The sequence below is a fragment of the Camelina sativa genome, chromosome 17 (genome assembly GCF_030686135.1).
Source record: "Camelina sativa cultivar CO46 ecotype springtype chromosome 17, ASM3068613v1".
In the NCBI taxonomy this organism is placed as follows: Eukaryota; Viridiplantae; Streptophyta; class Magnoliopsida; order Brassicales; family Brassicaceae; genus Camelina; species Camelina sativa.
The window spans coordinates 13,369,674-13,395,881 of NC_141896.1; the positions used below are offsets into that span (position 1 = coordinate 13,369,674).

At 37.4% G+C, this 26,208-nt stretch overlaps 3 protein-coding genes and 1 pseudogene across 4 annotated transcripts; 2 read left to right on the plus strand and 2 right to left on the minus strand.

Moving 5' to 3' along the window:
* Positions 1–1,080: 1,080 nt before the first annotated feature.
* On the plus strand, positions 1,081–2,385 carry LOC147923649 (uncharacterized). Its single transcript, XM_087496508.1, has 6 exons — positions 1,081–1,215; positions 1,305–1,569; positions 1,757–1,850; positions 1,939–2,065; positions 2,161–2,228; positions 2,316–2,385. Exons 1-6 carry the CDS (start codon positions 1,081–1,083, stop codon positions 2,383–2,385), a joined length of 759 nt encoding a protein of 252 aa, XP_087352634.1.
* A 555-nt stretch (positions 2,386–2,940) lies between these two features.
* Positions 2,941–5,510, minus strand: LOC147923650 (uncharacterized). The gene is made up of 4 exons (XM_087496509.1): positions 4,560–5,510; positions 4,343–4,397; positions 3,602–4,246; positions 2,941–3,404 (listed from the first exon to the last, which is right to left on the minus strand). The coding sequence occupies exons 1-4, from the start codon at positions 5,508–5,510 to the stop codon at positions 2,941–2,943; spliced, it is 2,115 nt and encodes a 704-aa protein (XP_087352635.1).
* A 10,260-nt stretch (positions 5,511–15,770) lies between these two features.
* LOC147923651 (BAHD acyltransferase BIA1 pseudogene) lies at positions 15,771–17,447 on the plus strand (annotated as a pseudogene). Its single transcript, XR_015585956.1, has one exon. The product of XR_015585956.1 is annotated as a BAHD acyltransferase BIA1 pseudogene (transcript).
* A 5,386-nt stretch (positions 17,448–22,833) lies between these two features.
* LOC109131807 (ethylene-responsive transcription factor ERF022) lies at positions 22,834–23,659 on the minus strand. The gene has a single exon (XM_019242985.2). The coding sequence runs from the start codon at positions 23,575–23,577 to the stop codon at positions 23,026–23,028; it is 552 nt and encodes a 183-aa protein (XP_019098530.1). The 5' UTR covers positions 23,578–23,659; the 3' UTR covers positions 22,834–23,025.
* Positions 23,660–26,208: the final 2,549 nt, after the last annotated feature.

Genomic DNA, 26,208 nt, shown 5'->3' on the forward strand with positions numbered 1-26,208 from the left:
TGTGGGTTTTTTTCTATGTTACATGGGAACCTCGACATGGCGGGTCATTATCTTTACCTGTTTTTTGCATACCACTACCAACTAAATACAACTCAAACAAGGATTTTAGGCAGGGAGTTGTTCATGTTGCTGGGTAGATATCAGACGGCGCGAGAAAACACATACAAGGATACATTCGTCTATCCGATTGCCCCTTTCATCCCTTCTCCGGAATGTGCTAAATTGTGTTTATTGGAGCATGGTTTGTACTCTCTCAAGTATCGAGACTATGACATGGTGTGCAACAATTGCGGCCTTTAGTGGTTGGCGAAATCTATATCGGAGATCCTTTAGTTATATTATCTCTTTAGATGTTTCGCCCTATACGTTTCATCTAAATGTCTTCTGTTATAAACGCCGTACTAATATCTACGTCATAGGGTGTACGCGCACTGAATCCGGCCTTTTGTTTCCATGGTTTTCTCTTCTAGTTATTTTTCCATGGTTTTTTAATCATGGTTTTCTCTTCTGGTTATCCTTTCCTTTTTTACTGTTCTATCTTGCAAAACAACTATACACAATTGATATATCTGCCTATTGTGTATGTACAACAAAGTGTGTTTGGGTACATGGGTGCTTACGTTTGGTACGAGTAATGTATCGTTTTGTTACAACTGTGCATTCGGTTGGTGAAGTCGGATGTGTACACATCCCTATGATACATAGGTATTGGGCCTCAATTTTAGTAAGCCCATTCGGTAAGGATTTTTTGTTTATTTTCTTAATAATAAGGCCTCAATTTAAGAGTTAGTTTCTTTTAAAAGGCCTCATTTTTAAAATTTGTTTTCAGATAAGGATTCATTTTAAAAATTGCTTTCAGTTGAGGCCCCATTTAAAAATTAAAAAATTACATTGGACTTACTGAGAAAAAACAATTTAAAAGAAAGCGAAGAGTCGCGCTTATTAGAGAAGGAGAGAGAGAGACTCGCTAGTAAGACACAACTACCAGTTGTGACGCTTTGTTTTATTTAAGTAGCATCTCCCTGTCTCCTTTCCAAACCCAGTGGAAAAACTATTAACTGGAAATTATCAGAGAAAACCATGGAGTTTAGAGTTGATGCCATCGCTGATCTTAGACCAGGAAGAACGAATTGGTGTATCCAAGCGAAGGTCTTGAATTCGTGGTTTGTTATTGAGTTCTTTCAAAAGCGGGTTCTGCTCCTTGCTGATACACGGGTTAGTCCATTTTACTTTGTAAAATTTTTGCACGAAGTTCTTTCTTAACCTACCAGTGGCCTTAAACACAATTGATATGCAATTTATAGGGTGACACAATCGAGGTGGCGTTTTTACCAGGGACCTACAAGAAAATGAGGAAGTATATCTATGATGGTGATTTGTATGAAATTAGGACTTTCAAGGTCATCCAGCCAACACTTAGGGAGAGGAATACACATCATCATTTCCAAATCAAATTTACTGATGAGTCGACGATGGGCCTGCTCGCACCGGTGAATCAAAAACACTACTTCCGTTTCGAGGATTTGGGTGATATATCTCGAGGGAGAATTACCCATCCCATATCATTCGGTACGCTTATCTTCAATTTTCAATTACACAAATTGTTTGAAACAACGTTTAAAAAACGTTTGCAAATCTATATATTTGTGATTATCACTAGTTTTTAGGCCTGATACTAAATAAATAGGGTAGTAGACAATTTCATATCAAAATACATAGGTCGTAACGTTTAAAGTATGTGTCTACCCCGAATCAGATATCTGTGGGTGTGTAGTTGGGGTGGAAGACAGAAGATTGCTCGAGGGGGCAAATGCGGCCAATGAAGTTGTCCTCACCCTACTGAATGGGAGGTAAAGGAGATTTGTGCTACCTTTTCAATACATTTACATTTAAAGTTTTTTCTTATTCCCATTCTATGTTAACATGAGAAAATCGTAGGAATGAAACCCTCAAGTGTCGTGCCCTAGATGATTATGCTGCTCACTTCATAAATGCTTGGGAAGCACTCGGGTGTCATCTTACTTTTACATCCGAACCCGTCTTTTGTATTTTGCGGTTCTGGAAGGTTGGAAGCTACGAAGGTATGTTCGATTTGATAGATCAGATAAGGAAACTAGCCTTGTGAAACCATATACATCTAATTTTGTAAATGTTCTGTAGGTGCTCCTTGCCTCTTCGCAAATATATATAAAACCAGATTTCGAGGGAATTGAACATCACAAGGCGATGTCAGCTGTTTGTTTTCCTATTAAAATATCTAATTGTATATGTTGCTACTGTAAAATATGTTAATACACTTTCTATATTTACCGCAGATCTGAAAACGCTGGACGTTACTATATAGAACATATAATGGAGCACGTAGGGGAGAATGCAGTACCTTGAGAAGAAAGGAACTAGATGGGCGAAAGGGAGGGCTTAGGGAGTTTAGCATATTTAAAGAACTGCCACAGATTTATGCAATTTATTAACTTTTTTTTTCCCCGGTGTGTTTGTACTTTTGAGTGAACCCAATATTACGCTGATTCTGGATAATATATGGTTATGTTTTGTCAACAAAATATAAAATTTAGTACTCCGTAATATATGTACGTACATAACAATAGTTATCTACGATAAGTGTACATGTCAACACTATCCTTCCATCGCATTATGTCCTCTCTAATGGACCATATAAAGTACACAAACAGATATATTTCGCTTTTCTAAGCTTCTTATTCAAACAAAAAACCGTTTGCTTCATATTTCTAAAAAGCCCACACGAGTAATAGGCCCAACTAGGACAGCCAGGGACAATTTCTCCAACAATTATAGTTAAACAACAATGTGGGCTTAGAAATTAAAAAGGTCCATCATTACAAAGAGCTATGTTGACACTTAGGAAAAAAGAGTATTATCCTCACGCCAAGAAAAGATAACACGTCTATTGTCGCCCATGCACTACGTATTAGCTGGACATGTTGTACGATTTTGGCCAACCTGTTGACACTGAGAACAAGCATGCTGTTTGCGGGGCCGCTTCGTCTCCAACGCAACCTCGACAAAAGACTTCATCCTCGACATCTTTGGCCTTCCTGGAGGATTCCTAACAAAAGGCGGTTTACATCTGGACGGTGTAATATCAGTAGGAACGATGCAGGATGTATCTATCGGTATTATCGCCTCCGCATACCCACTGTAAAGGCTGTCTCTGCAGAAGTATGGATGGTGCTGGTTTATAAATGATACGTTGGCCGTATATGCGGCTGCGATAGCATGTACGCATGGCATCCTCTCTAGATCAAAACGCCTACATGAACACCTCTTATACCTCAGACTGACAACATGCATTGAGGTACAACCACTTACTTCAAATCGATCTTCATCAATTTCTTGAACCTTTAGACGCCTTGAATGTTCAATACCTGCCTATGAGTAAATGAAAGCGTAAGTTCATATAACCAAAACAACACAACATATCCACTAACATTTTCCAGGCCTTTCGTTAACATATATATCGATGGATATGTTGATGAATGTCACACCTATAACAGGTTCTCCACTTCTTTGGTGAGTAAAGTTGGCATTGCGGCAGCTTGTTTTCTCCTTGTAGCAAACCAACGTGTCAACATATTCCGAACAGCTTCTAATAACTCTACAATGGGATAGGCTCTCGCAGGATTCAGTACTTTGTTTAGCGATTCTGCAATGTTGCTCGTGGTGAAGTTGTACCTATCACCAGGAAAGTGCGCCCTGCTCCACTTGGTTACATCTGCACGCACCAAATAAGCATGCAGTTGCGGATTTGCTTCTTGAATTTGCTGGAAGATTTCTTCGAAATCAACTACACGGTACGCTGCAGCTGCTTTTTTTACCAGCCGGAATGTTTCGCTCCCACTAAATCTTAGGATAATATTCTTGTGAAGATGATAAGTGCAGATTCCTCGACTTGCCAGGGGGTACACTTTAGCGATAGCTTTACCAATAGATTTATGCCGGTCAGATATCAGTGCAAGCTCTACATCATCAGGAATTACACTACTTAATTGAGTAAAGAACCATTCCCACGACACGTCGTTCTCTGTATCAACAACCGCATACACCAGAGGAAAAATATTAAAATTCCCATCTTGTGTTGTCGCTATCAGAAGAGTCCCTTTGAATTCACCTTTCAAAAAGGTTCCATCTACAACTACAACTTTCCGCATATACCTGAAACCCTTAATGCATCCAGCAATCGCAATGAAAACATACTTGAATCTGTCTTCTGCATCAACGACCAGTCTAGTAAGGGTCACCGGATTAGATCACCTCAGCCTGTATAAATATGTAGGTAATTCAGCGTATCCACTTTCAGGTGTACCCCTAACATACTCCCGCGCCTTTATAAGTGTACGATGTGCCTTCCAGTAGCCAAGCTATTATATGAAAATGGTCAGTAAAAGACATCAGCACTAAACAATATCAACTAGATCGAATTATATATATATGCAGTGCAGGCCATAGAATCAACTAATTTCTGACAAACCCAACAAACTTAAGCTACGATCTGTTTGTACACCCTATAGACCATCACATACACAGAGCCAACCATAAAACAAACATATTAAAGTATTCCAGTAGCCAACTTGTACACCATATCGTAGGTTGAGCCCATCCCCAACAAGATTTGGCACAACAGAACCTCCCACACCACCAACATAATCCTTGTATAATTGAGCTCGGATTGGTGGTTTATCATTACGGCTACGGCCATATCGTTCCGTAACAGAGCAAGTATGTTCACGACAATATTTGCGAATATGAAACACCGGCGAATCACCCATGGTTGAAGCCCGTATTCTCCATTTACAACCTTTTACCCAACACTCAACGATTAACAAAATGGGCGTTGAATATCGAACATTGTAATCATATTTATCTAATACACTCAGCACCCTCAACTGTGCCACCAACGTTTCTTTGCTATCAAACTTATCCCCCACAGCAATATCACCACCTTTGTTTTCTATCTTGCGAACCTCCTTCTCAATTGGATCAGCTGCAGAGTTAGTCTTGCGGGTACGGTTATTTGATTCTGTGTTACACACATTTTCCTCTATACAAGACCCACCCCCAGGTCCGTCGTCCAATGATTCCTCTACTTCATTCGGGGCGAAGTTGGAGTACAGCAGATAGTCTTCATCCCCTGAACTTGCACCATCGCTGTCGTCACAGTAATCAAATCTACGGTTGTCCTCGTCATCTACTTCATCTTCATCTACATCATTTCCTACATTATCTTCATCGTCTTCCTTCCGACTCTCGTACTCATCATCTTTCTGTCCCATTTCCTCTACCACGCCTACGAAATCATCTACAACGACTTGAGGGGTCTTGGGTGTTGGTTCTGGGGTTTTCGGTTTAACTTCCTCGAACAAGGTTTCACCAGATTTAACTTCGATCTCAACGCATAGCCGGATGAGTTCACTCCTATGCTGTTTGAGAAAGTTTTGAAACTGCCGACCATTCGAAACAATCACCGGTGGCATATAACATCCGCTTTTTTTTATATCTATCTAACATATAGTTCAACTTTATGGCAGAAATTCTTTCACAGAAACCAAAGTCATCGTACACCATAGCAGTAAAGTCTTCAAACTTTGTTTCTTTATCGGCAACTATAATCCTGCACCCTTTCCTAGTATCAACATCAAACAACCATCGCTTTTTGTCTACCCTCCACCTCCCACACGCCAAAACGATATCTTGCTCTTCCATGGATGAACTGAGAGGAAAGATTTACGAAACTGAGTAGGAAAAAGACGTTTGCTCCGGCCGACAAACAGAACACGAGTGATGAATCTGCTACAAACTTTATTACATGAACACCATAGATCGGAAGAACAGGAAAGGTGTTTAGATCTTCTTCCAATAAGTCTATCGCAACGCTAGACTGTCTTTGCCAGCTCAAACAAATTCGTGTTATTCTGGTAAGACTTTACAGCTGTCAATCTTGCTTACTAAATCTACCACGTACAAGAAGCCTACCACAACACTACGAAAACTATTTCAAAAAACAAACAAAGTATACCAAAAATATCTGTAAGGAGAGAAGGGTGTCGCATAAATCTGTCGCAACAGGCCATTAGTCTACCATAAATATCTTCCCACCCTTTTACGTTTGCCGCTACACACGCTAAAAACAAAAGTCTATCATCAAAGGAAAATTCCTCTACCAACTTAATCTAACGAATCGATTTCATATACGTCGACGGATAAGTGTACCAACACTACAACTAAGTGTACCATCTACGTCGACGGTAAAGTGTACCAGCACTACAACTAAGTGTACCAAAAATATCTGACGTACACCTTTAATCAGTCCACGTGTATAAATCTACCATCAAAGGATCGGTAGACTTAGTCCCAACTTCCAATGTTTTTTTTTATTTTACTAATGACATTAGCCGTAATTACATTTTTTCCCAACACTGGTTTCAGGGGTATTAAGGGTACATAGTTTATTCTAGTAATTACCAACAATTGTGTGTTACTTTTGTAAAAAGGAAGCTTTTATGTAATATTCTAGTAACTCTCCCTTCTTATTATATTGTCTCTCTTTTTTGTACCCTAATCTTATGTTTTCTTAGATTCTTGATCTCTTTGTTATTATCTTATGTTTTTTTCTGGGATGGTCTTGTACATACTGTTATTTGTTAATATGTTCTGCTCTTTTTTAGTTTTAACGTATGCTCTAAGATATATAGGTTCTTACTTCCATCTTATGAAAATTCAGGAAGGATTGAACGAAATTCAAGAAAGTTTCCTTGAACTTCAGGATGACCTTCATAAAAAAGTTCAGGAAGAACTGGAGCTGCAATAACACTCCGAATCAAAGACGAACGGTGCTCATACAAGATTGAAGGCTTCATTTTCCATATGAGATAGAAGTATTTACAGTTTGATTCTTTGTATTCACATGGTCTTTGTTTTAGCATTAGGATTTTGGTTATGAAAGATAGTTTGGATGGTTTTCACCACAAGACTTGTTTTAAAACATATTCAGGAAGGTTTTGTATTAATTATCTTGATATTTTGGTAGATAGCTATGTTTTCACCGGTAAACATATAAGAAGGATTTGAATGTAACATTCAAGAAGGATTCTCATATATTTATGAATGATTTCTTGAATTTCAGGAAGACTGTCATGAAAAGAAAAAAAGAGTATTAGGAAGGAGACATTGACGTTTAGGAAGAACTCCTTGAAATTTAGGATTAAGTCATTGACGTTTAGGAAGATATTCCTAAAACATCATGTTGGATATTTCTATTTGCTACTTTTATTGTAAAACACCAATATGTGCACATAATCAAATCATTATACATCACTAATGAAGTAATATGTGATACAATAAAGCAAAACACATATAAAGAGATTTTAAAACACATTTTTTTAAAAAATAGGAAGGATTCCATAGCTTTTAGGAAGGTGCTCTTGAATTTTAGGAAGACCTTCCATAATGACGAACTCAAACTTCCACTCAAGTGCCCATTTTCTAATCTTCATCATCAACTCTCTGCTTTGTTCTTGAAATATTTGTCATCATGTATACTATCAATCACTTGAGTTAGAGCTGAAAACCTTATTCAACAACATGATCAGTCCATGAATTCAATTTTTGTTTTAACATTACTTCAAGAGATATCTTATATATCACCCCACATTTAAACTAGTTCTGCAACACTACCAAATTGATTAACCTTTAAACCCCAAGAAACACTACCAAGTTGATCTATGCCATTAGCAAAACAATTCAAAAACTCATAGCAAGCTTGGTACCTACCAATTCAAATCAGTCCTTCTAATCTCCATCTCCTTACAAGCTTCACTATAACAAACTTATAGAAGCTTCAAAGCCTTGATTCATCATTTTCTTATGCTTCTCTTTCCCCATTTCTAAAAAATGTGCTCTACACATCATCTGTTTTTGACAAACAAAAAGCTCACTCAAACATTACAATAACATACAAAAAAAAGTTTAAAGATTGGTGTTTTTTGTTAGTTAACTAGCTTGCAATGATTAAAAACGAGAAACAAGACTAAAGAGAGCTTATGAACAAAATCCCATAATCCAAAACTCCAATTGATTTGATATCTTATTTGACCCCATTCATCATTGGTAACTCTCTCTCTCATGTTCCTCATTTGCACTTTTAACATCCCTACACACAACAACAAGTCAGATTTTACAAAGAACAATTTCAACATCTAACAATGAAAATTCCACATCTAACAATAAAAATTCCAAAAAATCAATCCTTACCTCGATATTTTAGAATGTCTTCAGGTGATTCAGGTTGCGGAGACGGTTCAGGGAGTGAGGGGCCGAGGCATGAGGATTTTGGGCATCAGAATGGGTATTTGTCGACGGAGTCGGAAAGTAGTCATGAGCCGATTGACCCAGACGATTGGAGTTTAGATGGGTTATTGGACGAGGATGACGCCAATCCATCCGAGTTTCCAGTCGAACCGGAGGGGATGGAGGTGGATCAGGATGATCAAACGATTGTGTTTGAATTTGGAGAGCCGAGCCGTATCCAAGTGAGGATAGACGCGCAAGGGAATTTCCAAGCCACTCTGATTGGAAACCATGGGGAAGTAGAGCTGGAGCTTGCCAATGAGCTGCTCAGGTTGTTGTTGGATCTCTTAGAGGATCAATTTGATGAAAATAATCATGGGGATTATATGAGGGAGCATCCGGAGATGCTCGAAAGGATGCTTGACATCTGGGCTGATTTGTATGAGTCGGAAGAAGGAGGTGTTGTTAGGGGTACGGGAGTTGTACCAGAGAGAGTGGAGGAAGTTGCGAGGGAACCTATGGGTCCGGAGGCCGAAAAAGAAAGGGAAGGTGATGGAAATTCTAAGATCGAGGAATCAATGACTAAAGAAGTGGAGGTGATCGACGTTTTGTCGAGTGATGATGAGGGGATACCAACTTTTGTGGTAGAGCCGAGGAGAGGCCAAGACCAAGAAGCTGACACGAGTGCGGAGCCTAGAGAAGACGAGAGGTCAAGGCCGAGCACAGGTCGAGCGTTGAACGAACAAGGGAACCGATTCGTGTGGTAAGAGAACAAAGAGAATCAAGCCGAGTGACAAGGGATCGAGGTGATCGAGACCAAGTTGTACCAGATCACGAGGAGCCAAATCAAATTGTGCCGAGGCGCAACAGTCCCATTCGAGCTGTACCATTACGGGTAGTGTTACCAGGACAAGAGGGGGAACCAATGGACCGAGATTTGGAGAGGATGCGTCGGCTAAGGAGGCAGAACCGAGAGCAAGTAAGGCTCGAGAGTGGAGAGAGTAGTTCGAATTTGATGAGGTCGGGAATGACTTAACGAGAGTTCCAGGCAAGGGAACAGCTGGAGACGCGGTCAGTGACCACACAGCCGAGAGGCCGGCTGAGAGTGAGGGCCACCGCTAGAAAGAGGGTGGTCTACCCGAACCAAGTCGATAGGAGGAATCTGCGTTATTGCGATCTGTGTGAGGGAGTCGGGCATTGGACAAGGAATTGTTGGAGGCCGACGTTAAGGCGCATGTGTGACCCGACGTACGAGTATTGTGAGTGGTGCGGATTGCGAGGGCATTTTGCCTATCGCTGCCCAAACCCTGACCGCATGAGATACTGGAGGCAGTGTGAGGCGTGTGGAGAACCGGGCATCCGAACAATCATTGTTGGAGGACAAGACCTCAACATTTTCCGGATCCGGAGCGGGTTGTGTGTACCGTGTGTGGTGAAGAGGACACTATCTCCATAGTTGTCCGTATCGGATGGTGCGCGAGAGATTAAGCCCAACCAATCAGTTCGAGGAACCGGGAGAGAACCCGGTGGGTCGAATTGAACAAGTAGAAGTGAACCCGATGAGCCAAGCTGGAACCTCTACGCCTGCTGCCTCTACCTCAACCGTACCTCCTGCAGAACCGCGACCTGATGAGCCAGCTAGGGAGTGCGAGTGCACATGCGAAGTGTGTACTAGGCTCAGGACCCGTAGACTGGCTGGGAGTAAGGGAAGTTTTCCTCTGGGGATGTTGTGTAAGGGTCGGATAAGTTTTCTTTTTGTTGTAAGCTTCTAGACTTAACCTCGTTGTGTTTGTCTAGGATCCGAACCCTTAAATTTATCGGCTAAGTGGTGTAGAACCTTTGTGTCTTTTGTAAAAGTACCTTTGTGTTCTTTAGCCGTGTTGTGTTGTTTGTGGTGCTATTTAACTCCTTGTTAATCTTTGCTTGTTTGAATTACTTGCTTTGATTGTTGCTTGAGTTTTATAGGTTGCATAGTTAATTATTTCGCATAATTAGCTTGCATTCTTCAGCGTGATCGATGAGGATTCACATAAGTCACCGCGCGGCGCGATCAGACAAAAGAGAAGAAGATCAAGAAAGATCAAGAGATTTCAACTATGAAAAAGGGGCAATTAGTTCAGTTAAGAGCAAAAGAGTGTTGCAATTAAATCGAAAATGGCGAAACGATTTAAGAAGGCAAACCCAATGCCTGAGAGAAAGTGGCAAAAACAAACTAAGAAGGTCGGAATAAGTGTGACCGAGAAAATGCGAAAGCAACGCATGATCCAAGTATTAAGCGCATAAGAGGGTGCAAGAAGATAATACATGGAAGGTGAAATTGTCTATGAATAGACAAGAGGGTGCAAGAAAATAATGGTCGACGAGGACAAAGAAGCCAATCTTGTGCTTGATGGCGGAACAAGTGTGTTCTATTGAGCCAAACTTGGGAAAGAACAAAGAAGGTAACAAAGTGAAGAGAAAAATCAAAGGAGTCAGAGTGAACTAGAAAATGCACCAAGGCAAAGAGCCAAGAAAAAGCTGAAGAAAGAAAAGCCGTGAATTAAAGAGATCAAAGGAGTGGATAAGTCTCAATACATCAAGGAGAAGTCTTGATACACAAAGCATTTTGGAGGACCAAGTAAATGCTGGAGATGAAAAAGCTTTTCAAAAGCATTGACAACGGTGGTATAAGTGTGAAGTAAGACTATGGAGACGAAAGAACTAAGGAAAGGATTTCAATAATGATATTGACGCGGTGGTAATCACAAGACGTGGACCCTTGTGTCAAGAAGTATCGATATCCTGAGGAGAGGAGAAAGAAGTTCGAGAATTTGGGGACGAATTCTTATAAGGGGGGGAGAATGTAGTGACCCTCACTAAGGGCAGAAATCCCAAAATAAAAGTTCGAGGAAATGGCCCGGAAAAGACTTAAGGAGGAAGAGGAAGTAAAATAAAAAGGACCTACCGAAGAACGTCCGAGGAAAAATTCGCGAGTCGAGAAATGGCCGAGCCAAGGACTGAAGTGACCGGAGGTGCGATCGAGACCTTAAGGGCCGATCGAAAAACCATCAGTTTATGCGGAAGGTAGCATCCGCGGAAAGTCGGGTAAATACTGGGAAAAGTACCGAGACGTCCAAGGAGTGGTCGAGACAATCTGTCGAGATAGTCGAGAAAACTGGTCGAGATAATCTGTCGAGAATGTCGAGAGAAGTGGTCGAGGAAATTCGTCGAGAATGTCGAGAAAATTCGTCGAGGAAATTCGTCGAGAGTGTCGAGAAAATTCGTCGAGGAAATCTGTCGAGAGTGTCGAGAAAATTCGTCGAGGAAATTCGTCGAGAGTTGCCGAAGGAATCGACAATGTCCGAGAGACCGAGAAATTACCCGGTTTTGTCGAGGGGATCGATAGCATCCGAGTTGTCGAGAGAGTTGTCCGAGAAAATGCCAAGAAGACCGACGATGGTCGAACGATGGTCGAGAATGGTCGAGAATTGTCGAGAGTATCGGACGAAGAGGACGGATTTGGTCGAGAAAATGCGAAAATCATTTTTCTCAAGAAATTGACCAATCATCTTACATGCAAGACATGCAGAGATATTTTGGGGGATTTAAGCAAAATGGTGGTCGAGTATTGGGCGGTGTAATGCACGTGCCGCATGCATCAAAAATTTTGCCACTTGGCAAAGCGCACCAAGGAAGAGAGAGAAGAGGGTCGAGCCTATAAATAGGGGCTTTGGGACTTCATCTTCTCATTTCTCTTATTTCCTCAAAGTTAAACACCCTAAAGCTTGCTTCTCTCTCTAAATCTAGAGAGAGATTCTCGAGAGAGAGAGAGATTCTCGAGAGAGATCGTCGAGAGGGTGGTCGAAGCGAAGTGCTGCCTACGTCGAGAGGAGAAGACAAGGATTTGCGGTAAAGTTGGTCGAGAAGCTGAGAAGTGTCTGATCCGCGGTGCCGTGAAGTCCAATCATCACCGATCGCGTCAAGGTGAGTTCTGCGGTAATTGTGTGTTGCATGTAGACTAGATTCACGGTAGAATCAGTCAAAAGGGGTGCATGCATAATTTTGGTAGGATTCATGCTAGATTCATGTCGAAATGACATTGAATTTAAGCTAGGAATCACCATGCAAGATCATGGACGAATTTGAATGTCTTTAAGTAAATTGGGCTTACTTAAAATCTGGACAAGGGGTGTTGCATGCGCATTATGAGTTGAAGTGTTAGCAATTTTAGTTGCTTAAAATTGGTTGCATGCATGTTATGGATCGAAGTTGTTAGCAAATTTTATTTGCTTAATAATCGGTTGCATGCATAATTTAAAATTTGATGGAGTTATTTTTGCAATGTTGTTGCATAAAAGTTGGATGAGAGTAGCTTGCATGCATAATCGGACTAAAAGGATTTAAATTGAGTTAAATCGCTTGAAAATGGGTTGCATGCATGAGTAAACTTATTGCATTAATTTGCTTAAGTATTTCAAATGGGTTGCATGCATGAGTAAACTTATTGCATTAATTTGCTTAAGTATTTTAAATGGGTTGCATGCATGAGTAAACTTATTGCATTAATTTGCTTAAGTAAATCAGTTGGTTGCATGCATGTAGAACAATCTAAGTTGAATTGCCATTCGTAATGCTTAATGATTGTTGTATGTTTTCTTGCTTGAATTTCTTGCTTGTTTTGCTTGATTTTCTTGCTTGAAAGTGTAGTGGTATTTTAGCGAAGTCTCTTGAATTTGTTTCTTGAGTCCTAGCTAGAATAGAGTGTCGATCTTCTGTTTCCATATGCGGTTGTCTCGCGAGAGTTCCCGGCGACCACTTGAGCGAGACACTGTCACAGCTAGCTAGCTACTAGCGTGACTGCTACGTGACGATGTAGCTAAGTTGTGGGCTCATTGCTGGTGACCTTTGTGGTCTCGGCATGAGGGATGGTATGGAATGGAACAGATTATCGAGGGCCCATAGGTGAAAAGAGTCTAGGGTATTCCAAGTAACCCTTGTAGTATTCTAGATGTCTTTATTTGGATTTTTGGTTAAGGAGTCTAGGATATTTCAAGTGTCCCTTGCAGTATTCTCTAGACGTCCTTGTTTGTTGGTTGGTTTGTGGAGTAAGAAGAGTCTAGAGTATTCAAGTGTTGCTTGTCTATTTCTAGTCTTCTTTGCGAGTCTAGATCGTCCGAGTGGAGTCATAGTGATCTAACTGTTTCTCGCAGGTGTGTTGTATATTGCTTCCGCTAATGTTTCTGTTGTGTAGCTTTGATGACTTGTTAAGTTTGAATAACTTGCTTGTTTGTCTTGCTTACCAGGGTAGTCGGGTTGGGGAAGTAGAATCCCGTTTAAGAGAAGGGGTGCCCAGGCTCACTGAGTAATCTTAGATTACTCATGATATTATTTTTGGTCTTGCAGGGAGGCCTAAGTGAGTTTAGAGCCGGAGCAAACGTTAGGGTACTGGATAGGGTTTAACTTGTGTTTCTTGTAAACCCTATACTTTCTTAAAACGAGTACAGTATATCTTTCCGACTATCTTTATATATTGCTTTAATGATTTATTTACGATGAAATATTTTGTTAAAGTAATATATTCGGTTTTCAGGAAAGCATGGCAAGTTGCAAATGATACTCGGCCTTGTCCGGGCTAACACAACGCACCAGGCCACGAGGATTGCAAAGCCTAAGTAACCTTGTCTGCGGGTGGAGTTGTGCCAGGGAGGACCGGTCGGGAAGTCTGCAGCTTCCGTCCCTCGACCGGATCACCCAGGTGCAATTCTGCGAGTGGTGTCCCGTGGCTGTCCGATGGCCTCCGTGGTCCTAGGACGGTTCGGGGGCGTTACAAACAGATTCGAGAACAGCAAACAAGATTCTCTCACTGAAGCTCGCCGTTGCTGAGTCCGTTTTCATGGGCGTGGGAATTCGAGAGACTGAAACGACGGTAGCGATGGATTTGCTATATGCAGAAAATCGAGCTCGTCGTCTTCATCAACACCACAATCAAATAGAAATCTATCGGTTCTTCCCTCCAAATCTAGCTTTTGTTGTGAAAACCTAAGCTCCAAACACATGCTCTTTCCTCAAAAACAGAGCTTGTGGATTCGTCGGAGATTTTGCGTTAGTACGACCCTAAGCTTCTTATAAGATTCTGATTATTTTTTTTCCTCTTTTTGTCATTAGTTAATATAATAATTAATTTTAGAAAAATGCTAGTTTTGGAAAAATTGAGCGTGTGTGCTAACTCTGGAAGAAAAACTTAGAATGGTGCTAGTTTAGGGTATTTCTCTTAATATATTAATAATTAACTTGTATGTTGACAAAGAAACTATCAAATATTGTTGTAATTCTTAATTTTGTCTTCAAAAAATCATTTATTAATAACACATAATTATAATTGAACTTCAAGATAATATCAAATATTAACCCCTTTAAGATATACTCCATCCATTTTAGAATAAGTGTCCCTTTTGGTACAGATTTTTTTTAATTATGTGTCATTTGGAAAATGATTCTACCTTTAAACCGATTACTTTAATATATGAATAAGGGAGATAAAACTATGTATAATGAAATATTTTAATAAAAAAAATCTACAAAATATCAGACAATATATTTTAAACGATTTCAGTAAATTATTAATAACTAAGATTTGTTAAGTGATTATACTATTATAGTCTAGTGGAAATGATAAGTCTACTAAGAACATATACCATCACAATCATTACGGATCCAGTTATGGTCCAATAGTGACAAAAAACTAAGATTTAACCGGGATTAATTTGTTATTTACATAATCATAGTTTAATTAAACTAATTCGATATGTAAAATATTTTAATATTATTGATGTGTTAAGAAAATTATTGAATGTTGATTTACCTGTGTTGTAACACCGAATTAATGATATTTTAAATTTATATTAATCTGAATTATTGTTCAATTTTTTCAGTCGATGTGGGATACTGTATACACATTTTTTATTCATCGATTGAGTAATATATGTTCATTTTAAAATTGATTAATATATGTCAGTTTAAAAAAATTGAGTTATATCATATAAAGAAAAAAATCAAAATTTTTATTAACTAAATATATTATATAATAAATAAAAATATTTAAATATAAAATCAAATAAAAGTGAAAAGAAAATCACATATTTATGTTTTAATTAGATAGAGGATTTTCTTATTTTTAAAAATCTTAACCTACAATTGATTTTGATGATTTGGTAACTAATAATATAAAAGGCAATGGTAAATAATTCGATAATGAGTATTTATTTCTTAAAACTGATTCAAAAATACTATATAGATACAAACATTTAAACTAAAATCTAATTCTAAAAAGCAAAAGCACCAAATCTGTAGTCAATATCAAAATCCAATGAATTTAATCTCTATGGATTTCATCTACTTTTTATTTAATAATAAGATTACAAAAGATAACATTATGCAACTATATAATAGAGAATGTTGTCCTCTTGAAGCAGTACAAGCTATTGCATTCTTTTAGAAATCAGAGAACAAAGATGGAACTTAACCTAGAGGAAGTCAAAAGAGAAGTGATCAAGCCTGCTTCCGCTTCTGATTCACCAACACCTCACAATGACCAAATTCAACTCTCCATTGTCGACTTCTCAAATCCAGAAATTTACGTCTCTACAATCTTCTTCTACAACAACACCAATGATCTCAACTCAGAGACCACCTCCCAGAAACTGAAAACATCTCTGTCCCAAACTCTCTCACGTTTCTACCCTCTTGCTGGTCGCATAGATGGCAGCTCCATTACCTGCAACGATGAAGGAGCCGTCTTCACAGAGGCACGTACCGATCTGCTTCTCTCTGATTACCTCAAAACCCTAAACACTGATGAATCTTTCGAGAAACTCCTTCCAACAACTGCTCCAGGAGAATCTCCAACAGCCTGGCCGTTGGTTAATGTCAAGGTCAGTTCCTTTGGGTCAGGATCAGGTGTAGCGGTCGCGGTCGGCATCTCTCACCTGATCTGTGATGCGGCTTCACTTTTCACTTTTGTCTCGGACTGGGCCGCTACAACAAAAGGGAACTCTAATGATCTTACGGTGAGTAGTCCTCTCTTTGCATCGACCACTATCTACCCTCCTGCGAAGACCTCTTTTCAGGTCCCCAAAATGGACGCTCTTACTGGTTCCAGTGAGAAGTGTGTGACGAAGAGGTTCGTCTTCGAATCATCTAAGATCGCCGAGCTTAAAAGCAAGGCAGCTAGTGAAACTGTGGCGGTTCCTACACGTGTGGAAGCTATTTCGGCATTGATATGGAAATGTGCCACAAAAGCAGCTTCATCAAGATGCAACTGGTCATCCATGATAAATCTAGCCATGGACATACGTCTTAGGACGTCTTCTGATATTTTGTCACAAGACGCTATAGGAAATCTACTAACGTCCTTTTTTTTCAAGAAAGAACCAGGGAGCGTCATGGAGATCGATCAGATCGTGGCTCAATTCAGAAAGGCTAAAGAAGGAGTTAATGAGATGATCAAAGAGAGTGCTACTAGAGCCACGCTTGGACAGAACTTGATGAAAAAGGGTTTTGAGTTCTTATTGGCGTTAAGACCAGACACAAACTTATATGTTGTGACTAGTTGGTGTAGTAAACGTTTTTATGAGGTTGACTTTGGAATGGGTGTTCCCGTTTGGATAGGACCTAGCATTGCTAGTATCCTTAATAATAAGTTGTGTGTCTTGTTGATGGATGCAAAGGATGGGAAAAGTGTAGAAGCATGGATAGGCTTACCCGAACAAGACATGGCTGTGTTCATGCGTGATGAAGATTTGCTTGCTTATGCCAGCCTAAATCCGACCATCCTCATCTAATTGAGGATCGACCTAGTGACATCTAGGTTTGGATCGACCTAGTGACATCTAGGTTTGGAGTCGAGGAAAAGTAATATCTTAAAAAATAAAAATAAAAAAAGTCTTGGGTTGAACAAATGAGGACAATCCCTTTTATCTATGTTTTATTTACTTTATGGAATTTTATGATATTTGATCTTGTTTTTAATTAGCTTATTTATGGTCTGTCAATAAGTCGATTTCACCTTATGTACAAGATAAGTATCCCTGTTAATATTGTGCTTGGTGGATACTTTAATAAAAAGATAATATTAAATTAATTATCAAGTTTATGACGCTCATCTTTTTTTTCTTTTTTATTTCCAACCTCACATTAATTAATTAAAATAAAACTCCTCGATTGGTTGCCTAAACTGGAGAAAAATTGTTTACAAAAAACGATTCTGAAACTAACACTCTAGAAGAACGAGCTAAGCAATCAGTCTTCACATTGGACGTCCTTGGGATCTTGATAAGGGTGAAAGGAGGCAATGAAGCACTAAGCACCTGAAACTCCTCCAGAAGCGTTGAGAAAATCGGCCACTCCTCCGGAGCTTGCACCATCGATAATAACTGTAACATCCGCGAACCAATTTTTGTAATTTTGGTGTGGGTGTCGATCGACACCCTTGGTGGCATCGATCGATACCATGTGTTCCGGTTTGGTCGGGTTCGTTTTAATTGCTGATTGGTTCGGTTTGGTTCAATTAAAATCCCTAAATCGCATTTAAGGTGTTAAGAGACGAATTAAGGGTTTTGGGGGAAGTCTCATTGTTGTCGCCGTTGAGTGAAAAGAAAGAGAGAAAAGAGAGAAAAGAGAGAAAACGTTTCTGAGATTTTCTGGGCTTGTTCTTGGAGATTTTGGAGAGATCTGAGGCTGTAGAAGTGTTAGTTGTTGCTGGAAACGAAGGGGGAGCTTCAGGAGGTGTTGTTTTCCACGTTTCTCAATTCAATCTTCCTGTTCTTGAGGTGAGTGCTTGACCATGGTTGATCTAAGCATGAGATCTCCTTTGTTTTGTGTGATTCCTTGTTATTTGTGGTGTTTGCTTGCTTGGGTACATTGTATTTGGGGTTTCTAGTGAACTCCGAGATGGTTAGATGTGTTTGGAGTCGGATTTGTGTTGATTGGAATCGGAGTTCGTCGCTGAGTTTCGTGCAGATCGTGTCTGCAGAAGAGGCATCGATCGATACCACTTTTGTGGAGCATCGATCGGCACCGTCTTGAGTAGCATCGATCGGCACCATTTCAGCATCGGTCGGCACCAGTTCCTGTAGCATCGGTCGACACCGATTGAGCATCGGTCGACACTAGTACCTGCCGAGTCTTATTTTCCTGGTTTGATGTATTGATTGTGTTATTGTTGTTTGTTGACTTGGGAGTCTCATATGCTTGTGTGTATAACCCAGTAGATGGGAGGATGGCCTCACTAAGTATTTATGATAATACTTACGCATCTCAATTGTTGTTTGTGATGTGCAGGTAAGGGCAAAGTGTGATCGTGGAATCAAGGCGATGATGAAGGGATGTTCTAGAGGCTTGATTGATTGTGGTTTAGCAGTTGTTAGGTTGCTAGATTAAGTCAATGGAACATTGTAGGATGTTAGCTTTTGGTTATTTCTTTATTTGGATTATGGTGTTATTGGATATTGGTTTTTAATTGTTGGAATTCTTTTGGTTTAATGGAAATTTGTTTTATTTGGTTATCCGCGGTTATTGATTGTTGATAGGATGTTAGTGGGTATGGGACCACTAGTAAATTAAGGTATAAAAAAAAAACGGGAAGGGTTGTTTCAATAACTCTGCAGAATTCGTCTCGAATCTCCGGCAATCAATCTCTCTAGAACGGATACACTCCATCGCCCATAATAATGCTTCTAACTCTGAATGAAGTGGGGATGCACTGCGACGTTGACATTTGGCACCCATTACCAAAGTCTGATTCTCACCATCACCACACCACCATCCTAACCCTGAATGTGGTTATGTGGCTTTCCACGAGCCATCAACCTGACAATGAATTAACAACTCCGGCGTAATCAAAGAATCCGTCAAAACAGTGTCAACCCTTGCAGTTAATTGGGATTCCTTCCACCACAATTGTTCATGTAAAGCCTGATTAATGATATCCATTGGCTCTGATTGTAATCCTTGAAAAACTTTTTTATTCCTATCCTTCCATAAGAACCAGACCAGCCACGGAATCGAGCTATGAGTAGTTCCTAAAGCCATATGTGCTAAACCTTTGCCATATATAAAATCTAAATTTGAATAGATTGAACCAAATGGGAACTTATCCGTATCAGGTCCATCAAAAATCCTCTCCCAAACCTTACGTGAATGAGGACACTCAAATAAGGTATGGTTAATAGACTCTTCCTCCAAGTCACATCTCTTGCATATCTTGTCATAATTAACTCCCCGGGAGGCTAATCGCATCATCACCGGAAGAGAACCCAAAGCTATTTGTCAGAAGAAGTGTTTGATTAATTTTAGGTGGTGCCGGAAGATCCCAAGCCTTAGCCTTCAGGGCATTAAAATTGGGACCATACTCAATTTCAGCCTTCATATCTTGAGCTACCTTATAACCTGACTTAACCGAATACCGACCAGATTGTGTATAATGCCACACCAATCGATCTGGTCTAAAAGACTTGCTAATAGGAAAACTAAGAATAGTTTGAATATCCTCCGGATCCATATATTCCTAAAGTATAGGTAAATGCCATTCTGTTGTCCGATGATTAATCAAATGGTTTACCATTAAATTTGGATGAAGTTGTTGTCCCCTACCGTTTGCAGGTCGAGGGTGTAGATCAGGGATCCACGGATCACGCCAAACTGATATGTTTCTTCTTTTTTCTTTCGTGTATCTATAACAAAATATCAAAATCTATGCATGAGAACAAAAAGTAAGATTATTATAATCATCCGAAAGTAAAAGAACCACGACGACACAAAAAAAAACCGCGAGAACCATTAGAGTAGTTCATCGAACTATGTTGAATCTATATATACATTTTTAAGTACATTTTGGGCTCTACCTTTTTATTTGTACTTATTTAAAAACTTATTTTCAAAGTTAATCTCTTAAACATTTCTAAAAATAGCATCACTTCAGATTTTGTTCCTTAAATATTTTATATTCTATTCTAACTTAAAAAAATTACAACAAAATCAATATGGAAATAGAAACAATGATATATTTAACCACACTTCTATTGTGTTTTGAAGATATTCTATCTCTGAATCATTTGTAAATAAAGAAAACAATAATTCGATTCCCATTTTGTTTTCCAATACCTGTGAGCTTTGATTCTTAACGTAAGAATAACTTCGATTCATACTTATTATGTATTTAGATCCCTTATTTTTGTTATAATAATTAAAAATCAAAATAGAATCTTAAACACTAAACAAAACAAACTAAATATAACAAACAAATAGTCATGAAATATATTTCGGATTAAAAACTTAGAATAAATATTACCGTAAAAACAGCCGGAACATTTTAGTTATTCATCTGTTTACAAAACATCTAATATTTAACAAACAAATACAACATAAATATAAATAATAATAAAAATTATATGCACCCGGTGTACCGCGGGTTAAAATCTAGTTACTCTACAAATATCTATACTAGTATTTTTGCAGCAATTTTTGCTCAAAAATATATTTATGGAAATATTTACCATTGAATGCCATTTAATGCTTATACTCATATCCAAACAAGTTTAGTTAACTCTTCTACTATCCTTATAACCAAACAAAACTAAAATATTTTAAATTTCCATATATATAATGTTCTATAATTAATATAGATATTTAGAAGATTTATTCCATATTAAAAAAAAGATTATTCTCCTATCATTTTTTTAATTTAAATGTAGTGAATCATCATATAATACATAACAGTTAATAAAAATGTGTATTTTTTTTACATATATTGTGATTTGAATTTTTTTAAACGAACATATATTACTCAATTAATACAAAAAGTGTGTGTTCAACATACATATTTAGTAAATTTACGGTATATAGTCAATTATTGAATTTTAAGAAGTTTATAATTTATACTGATATATCTAAACTTAATAAAAAGTTTAAAATTATGAATATTTAAACATATTAAATTTTCAAAATAACACAAACGAGTTATATTACACGACAGGTTATATGACATTACATGATTGAATTGATAATACTAAAAAATAAAATATCATTAATATGATACTTCAATACAAGTTAAATCCTAATTTTACTATTTTAACAACACCAATATAAAATATGTCGATTCAAACTGATTTAATTAAGATTGTATTAAACAAAAATTGTTGTGCAGTATACCACAAATTATATACTAAATCACTAAAATTAACAAAAAAGTACATTAGCAAAATTAGTATTAAAATAGTAAAAAAATAATAAAAAAAAAACTTAATACCGCAGGTCGTAATCTAGTATCATACTAAGAATCGATCATCATACCAATTGATATCACCATGACTGTGCCGCTTAACTACAAAGCCAACAGTAGGAACACCCTATATATATGTTTCATAAGTAAAAAGGTCTTTAATTATTATTTTTTGTATCTTTGATATGTTAAGACCATTTTTCCTCCAGAAATGGGTGAACATTTTTCAGAAGATTAAAAAAAAGTATTTTTATTATATTTATTCATTTTTTATTTATTTTCTAAAGATGTACCAATGAGCAAATGACACGTTTTTATTTCTGTCCAAACAACGATTCTTCCAGTCCTTCACCAAGCATCGATTCCTCATGATTTCTCTTCTCTCTTCCTTTTCTTATTTTTTTATTTAAAGCAATTACAAGAGTAATCACCAGTAATGATGCTCTAAGAAGCCTATTTTAAAAAATTGTCCATAAGCCTAAAAAATGTATAAGCCAGCACACTGATACAATTAATATTTGTCGTTAGACCTTTTAAAAAATATTTAGTCGGTTAATAAAAATATATCGAAAACTTTTGAAGATAAAATTAAGGATAAGGAAAGTTATTGCTGAAGCTGAAATGTCAAATGCATCGTAGGGCCACAGAAGATTCGGGGCGGCATATTATATTGAAATCGTCTCTCTTCTGCCCCCACACGGAGTGAACTATGATATCAATGCAAATTAGTGAATTGCGATTATTCTAACTTTTATAAACTACGAGTTTTCCTAGTCATCACTTACTGGATTCTCCAAATTCAGTTTTCAAATTTGTGCAAACAGTCATTTTCACTCTTTTCCATTAGGATCTATCCAAAAGTGATTTTACAAATTTCAAGCAGTTAGGACTAATAATAAAAACTGATCATAAATGTGCTAATTTAAAAACTTTTATTATACGTACTCTTGTCTCTTGACTACAACAGTTGTTCTTCACACTGATGATTATATTCCTTTTGGTAATAGAAAGTATTAAATGGGTACTCATGCTAAGTAGAGAAAATGGAAGAAGAAAAAAAACATGTACTTTAAGGTGGCCATTTCGAATGGTTTGTAATAATTTTTTATGGAGTATATGTCTATCTAATGGATTTTCTTAATCAATATAATAAAAGATAACATTATTTATTTCCTTGGAGTGTTTTTTTTGATTCTTTCCTTCAAAAATGTATTTATTTCTCCTATAAAACATTCCAAATCATCTGGCAGACCATAAGCCCAAAAATATAATAATATTTGATTCAGTCACATCTTCGTTTGACAAAAGATTACAAATTGAACCCAAGAAAAACATTAATTTCGGGTCAAAATTTTATTGTATTTCATGAAATAGTTAATCAGTAAAATCAAAATCTTAAATGGTTGGTAACATCATAAATAAAATAAGATGTTTAAGCAGATGTAATATCAACTAGAATTCCATATGGACTGAAGTTGCTGCATTTCAAAAAACTCATCCCTGTCGTACTGACCAAAGAACCGTCCGTATAACTCTTCGTAATCAGTCACTTCCAAGTCCTGCATCCACCCCATCCTCGGGGAGTCTAATGGAAACTCATTAATAGCCTGAATCTGATCAGGAGACAATCCGACCCGAGAAATTCCTTGACCGGAGTCGAGAGATGGTTCAGTAGACCCACCTGGTTTAAACATAAGTGCTGCCTCCTGAGCAGCCGCTTGAACGTGCTCGGGACTCGAGCTCTCCGGCTGAGGAAAACTGTTGGCCAGTTCCGGGAAGTTGAGATTGGTCCCATGACCTCGGAGGTGAAGAGCCGCAGCATCGTAGGCCGCTGCTGCCATCTCGGCTGTCTCGTAGCTCCCGAGCCAAATACGGGTTTTCTTACCGGGTTCCCGGATCTCCGACACCCATTTGCCCCATTTCCTCCGACGAACGCCTCTATAAGACACTTGGTCAACGGAGAAGTTGTGCTCTCGTTGACCAATATAGTTGTTTTCCATATAATAATGCAAGGTTGTCTAGCAATGTGTGTGTTTGACAGTGTATACTGAGATATGCTGCTGATTAGTTTAGAAGTTTGAGTTATAGAGTCTGTGGTTAAGTGAAATTGTATATATAGAGAAATAAATGAGGAAATAGAATTTGTGGGAGGCGTGTTTGGTTTCAGGTGAAGTGAGCTTCCCACGTAGTTACGTGTGAAGTGGAAATATGCTGTCATGCATGCATGGGTCTCTTTTTCGGCATGGACTTTGATGGATATTGTATAAATTAGTAAGGCTGTCTTTAAGCGTGTACAAATAGTGTGTATTTTGAAGACAACCCAGATTTTAAAATTGTTCTTCTTTTGGTAGAAGAAAATTTTGAATATTTATATGATTTGGACTTTAATTAACACATCAACGTTTTGTTTAATAAAAACTTTGTACATGCCTTCACAGTTAAACATAATACATGCTCCTCGGCAAAATAAAAAAAAAATACCCTTTAACCTATAGAAAAATTACTGACTTTTTAGATTTCTTTGGTTTATATAATTTTTTTTTGTACCTCTTTCTAGCTTATAAATTTTTTCTTTTTGCGTCTTTCTAGCTTACAAAGTTTTTTTTTTTGTATCTTTTTAACTTACAAATTTTTTTTTGTGCCCCTTTTTAGCTTACAAAATTTTTTTTTTTATATCTTTTAGCTTACTAAAAGTTTTTTTATACATTTTTAACTTACAAATTTTCTTTTGTACCTCTTTTCTTATACGTATATACCTCTTTAATTTATGTACCCGGAGCGGTCGCACTGCCCGCCCCTCCCTGTTAAGCCGGCACTGGCCTTCCAGATAAATTGATATGGTCTTGATTAATAGATTTCTTATTCTATATAATCCGGTTTTTAGTTAACAGCTTAATTAAACCGAATATTATATATATTTTAACTAGATAAAAATAAAATAAAAATTTTAAATATTAAATATTGGTCACTGTAATAATATTGTAGATTTGTAGATATTTTAATATGATCAAAAAGTTCCAAAAATTTTTTAACCTTTCAACATAGATTTCATATATATTGAAACAAAAAAAAATCATAAAGATCAATAACTTTAATATTTTTGCTGGCAGATTAAATATTAATCTATGTCTTGTAATTCAATTTATATTGTGTCTTTTTGTGTGGGAACTTATTATAAGACCAAATGTAAAGAGAAGTTACCAATTCCAGTCCTTTGTAAGTGTTAATTCGGACTTCAGCTCTCGAATCGATCTAGTTGATGCCATGTAAATATCAAGAGTCAAAATCTAGGAAATGCTCGAGCTTTGACAGCAAATGTGCTGATAACATATGTAAACTACTCATAGACTATTTATCACATTGACCAGAAAAAGAAAAGAAAAAAAAGAAAGAAAGAAAAAGTGTATTTTTCATAACGAAGGTGCGGAGAAGCCCATCAAAATAAAACTAAAAAACAGTAATACTAAAGCCGGACTAACAAAAAATGTTCTGCATCCAAATAATTTATTGATTTATAGTAAAACCTCGTGCGTCGAATTCTCAAAAAAAAAAAAAAAAAAAGAAGAAGATATGGTTGCGTGACGTGGCTGCATAATGGTCACCACCGCCACTAACCACCACACCGTATCGCAATCAGTACGGACCATCCGGTGGTCAAAAAGGTCTCTGGTCTCAGTCTAACCACCCTTTCTGTATTATTGAATCTCTCCACAACATCATATTCTCGACGGACCCTACATGTGAATTCAACAAGTATAACAAAATATTGCTTTACATTCTATTCTTTTGAACTCACATGTTCTTTTGTTCAAGAACTCATGAGTGTACTTTAACACTATTCCAAAAAAAGAGTAATTAAGAATTATGTACATACTCGAACCTATATATGAACCTATGGAATAAGTAAATATGATATGACAATTTCTACTAGTGTTAAAGAACTTCATAGGATTAATTAATTAACTCTTAACATATTCATTAATTCTGGTTTATGGGAGGCATGTGCGTGAAAGGGACCGAACCCTTTGACCGGCGGTAGGAGACACGGTACTTTGTATTGTGATGTTGTCTGTCTCCCTCTATTGCAATGTCGACCATAATCAAATCAGTTCCTCTTTTTTTTCGCCATGTCGACAAAAAATTCTAATAAAAATATATAATCTCTATCAAAGTTTACATCCTATAATTTTGCCATGTCGAAGAAATATATATAATCTTCTATCATAGTTACATCATCTTTCGATATATGATTTGGAGATTTCATACTATGTGTATGTGAATTAGGAAAATTTTGAATACTTATGTCGCAAATAATTTGACCCAATAGGAAAATTTTGAATACTTATGTCGCAAAAAATTAGCACTCGTTAGTCGTTGGTGCTAATTTTTTTTGTAACTACTTTCGAGAGAGAGAGAGAGTTTAATATCATTTTGTCATAACGCGATTCATTTCATTCTTAGTTTTTTTTCTTCCTAACTGTAAATATAGCATTAACAATGAAAAAGAATTAAGTTTACAATCTAATCTGTGATATTATTATAGACTTACAAAAATTATCTTATGGCAAAAAAAAACATGGAATTGGAAGTATAATCCAACTAGAATTTAGTTCATATATCTACTGTGAAGT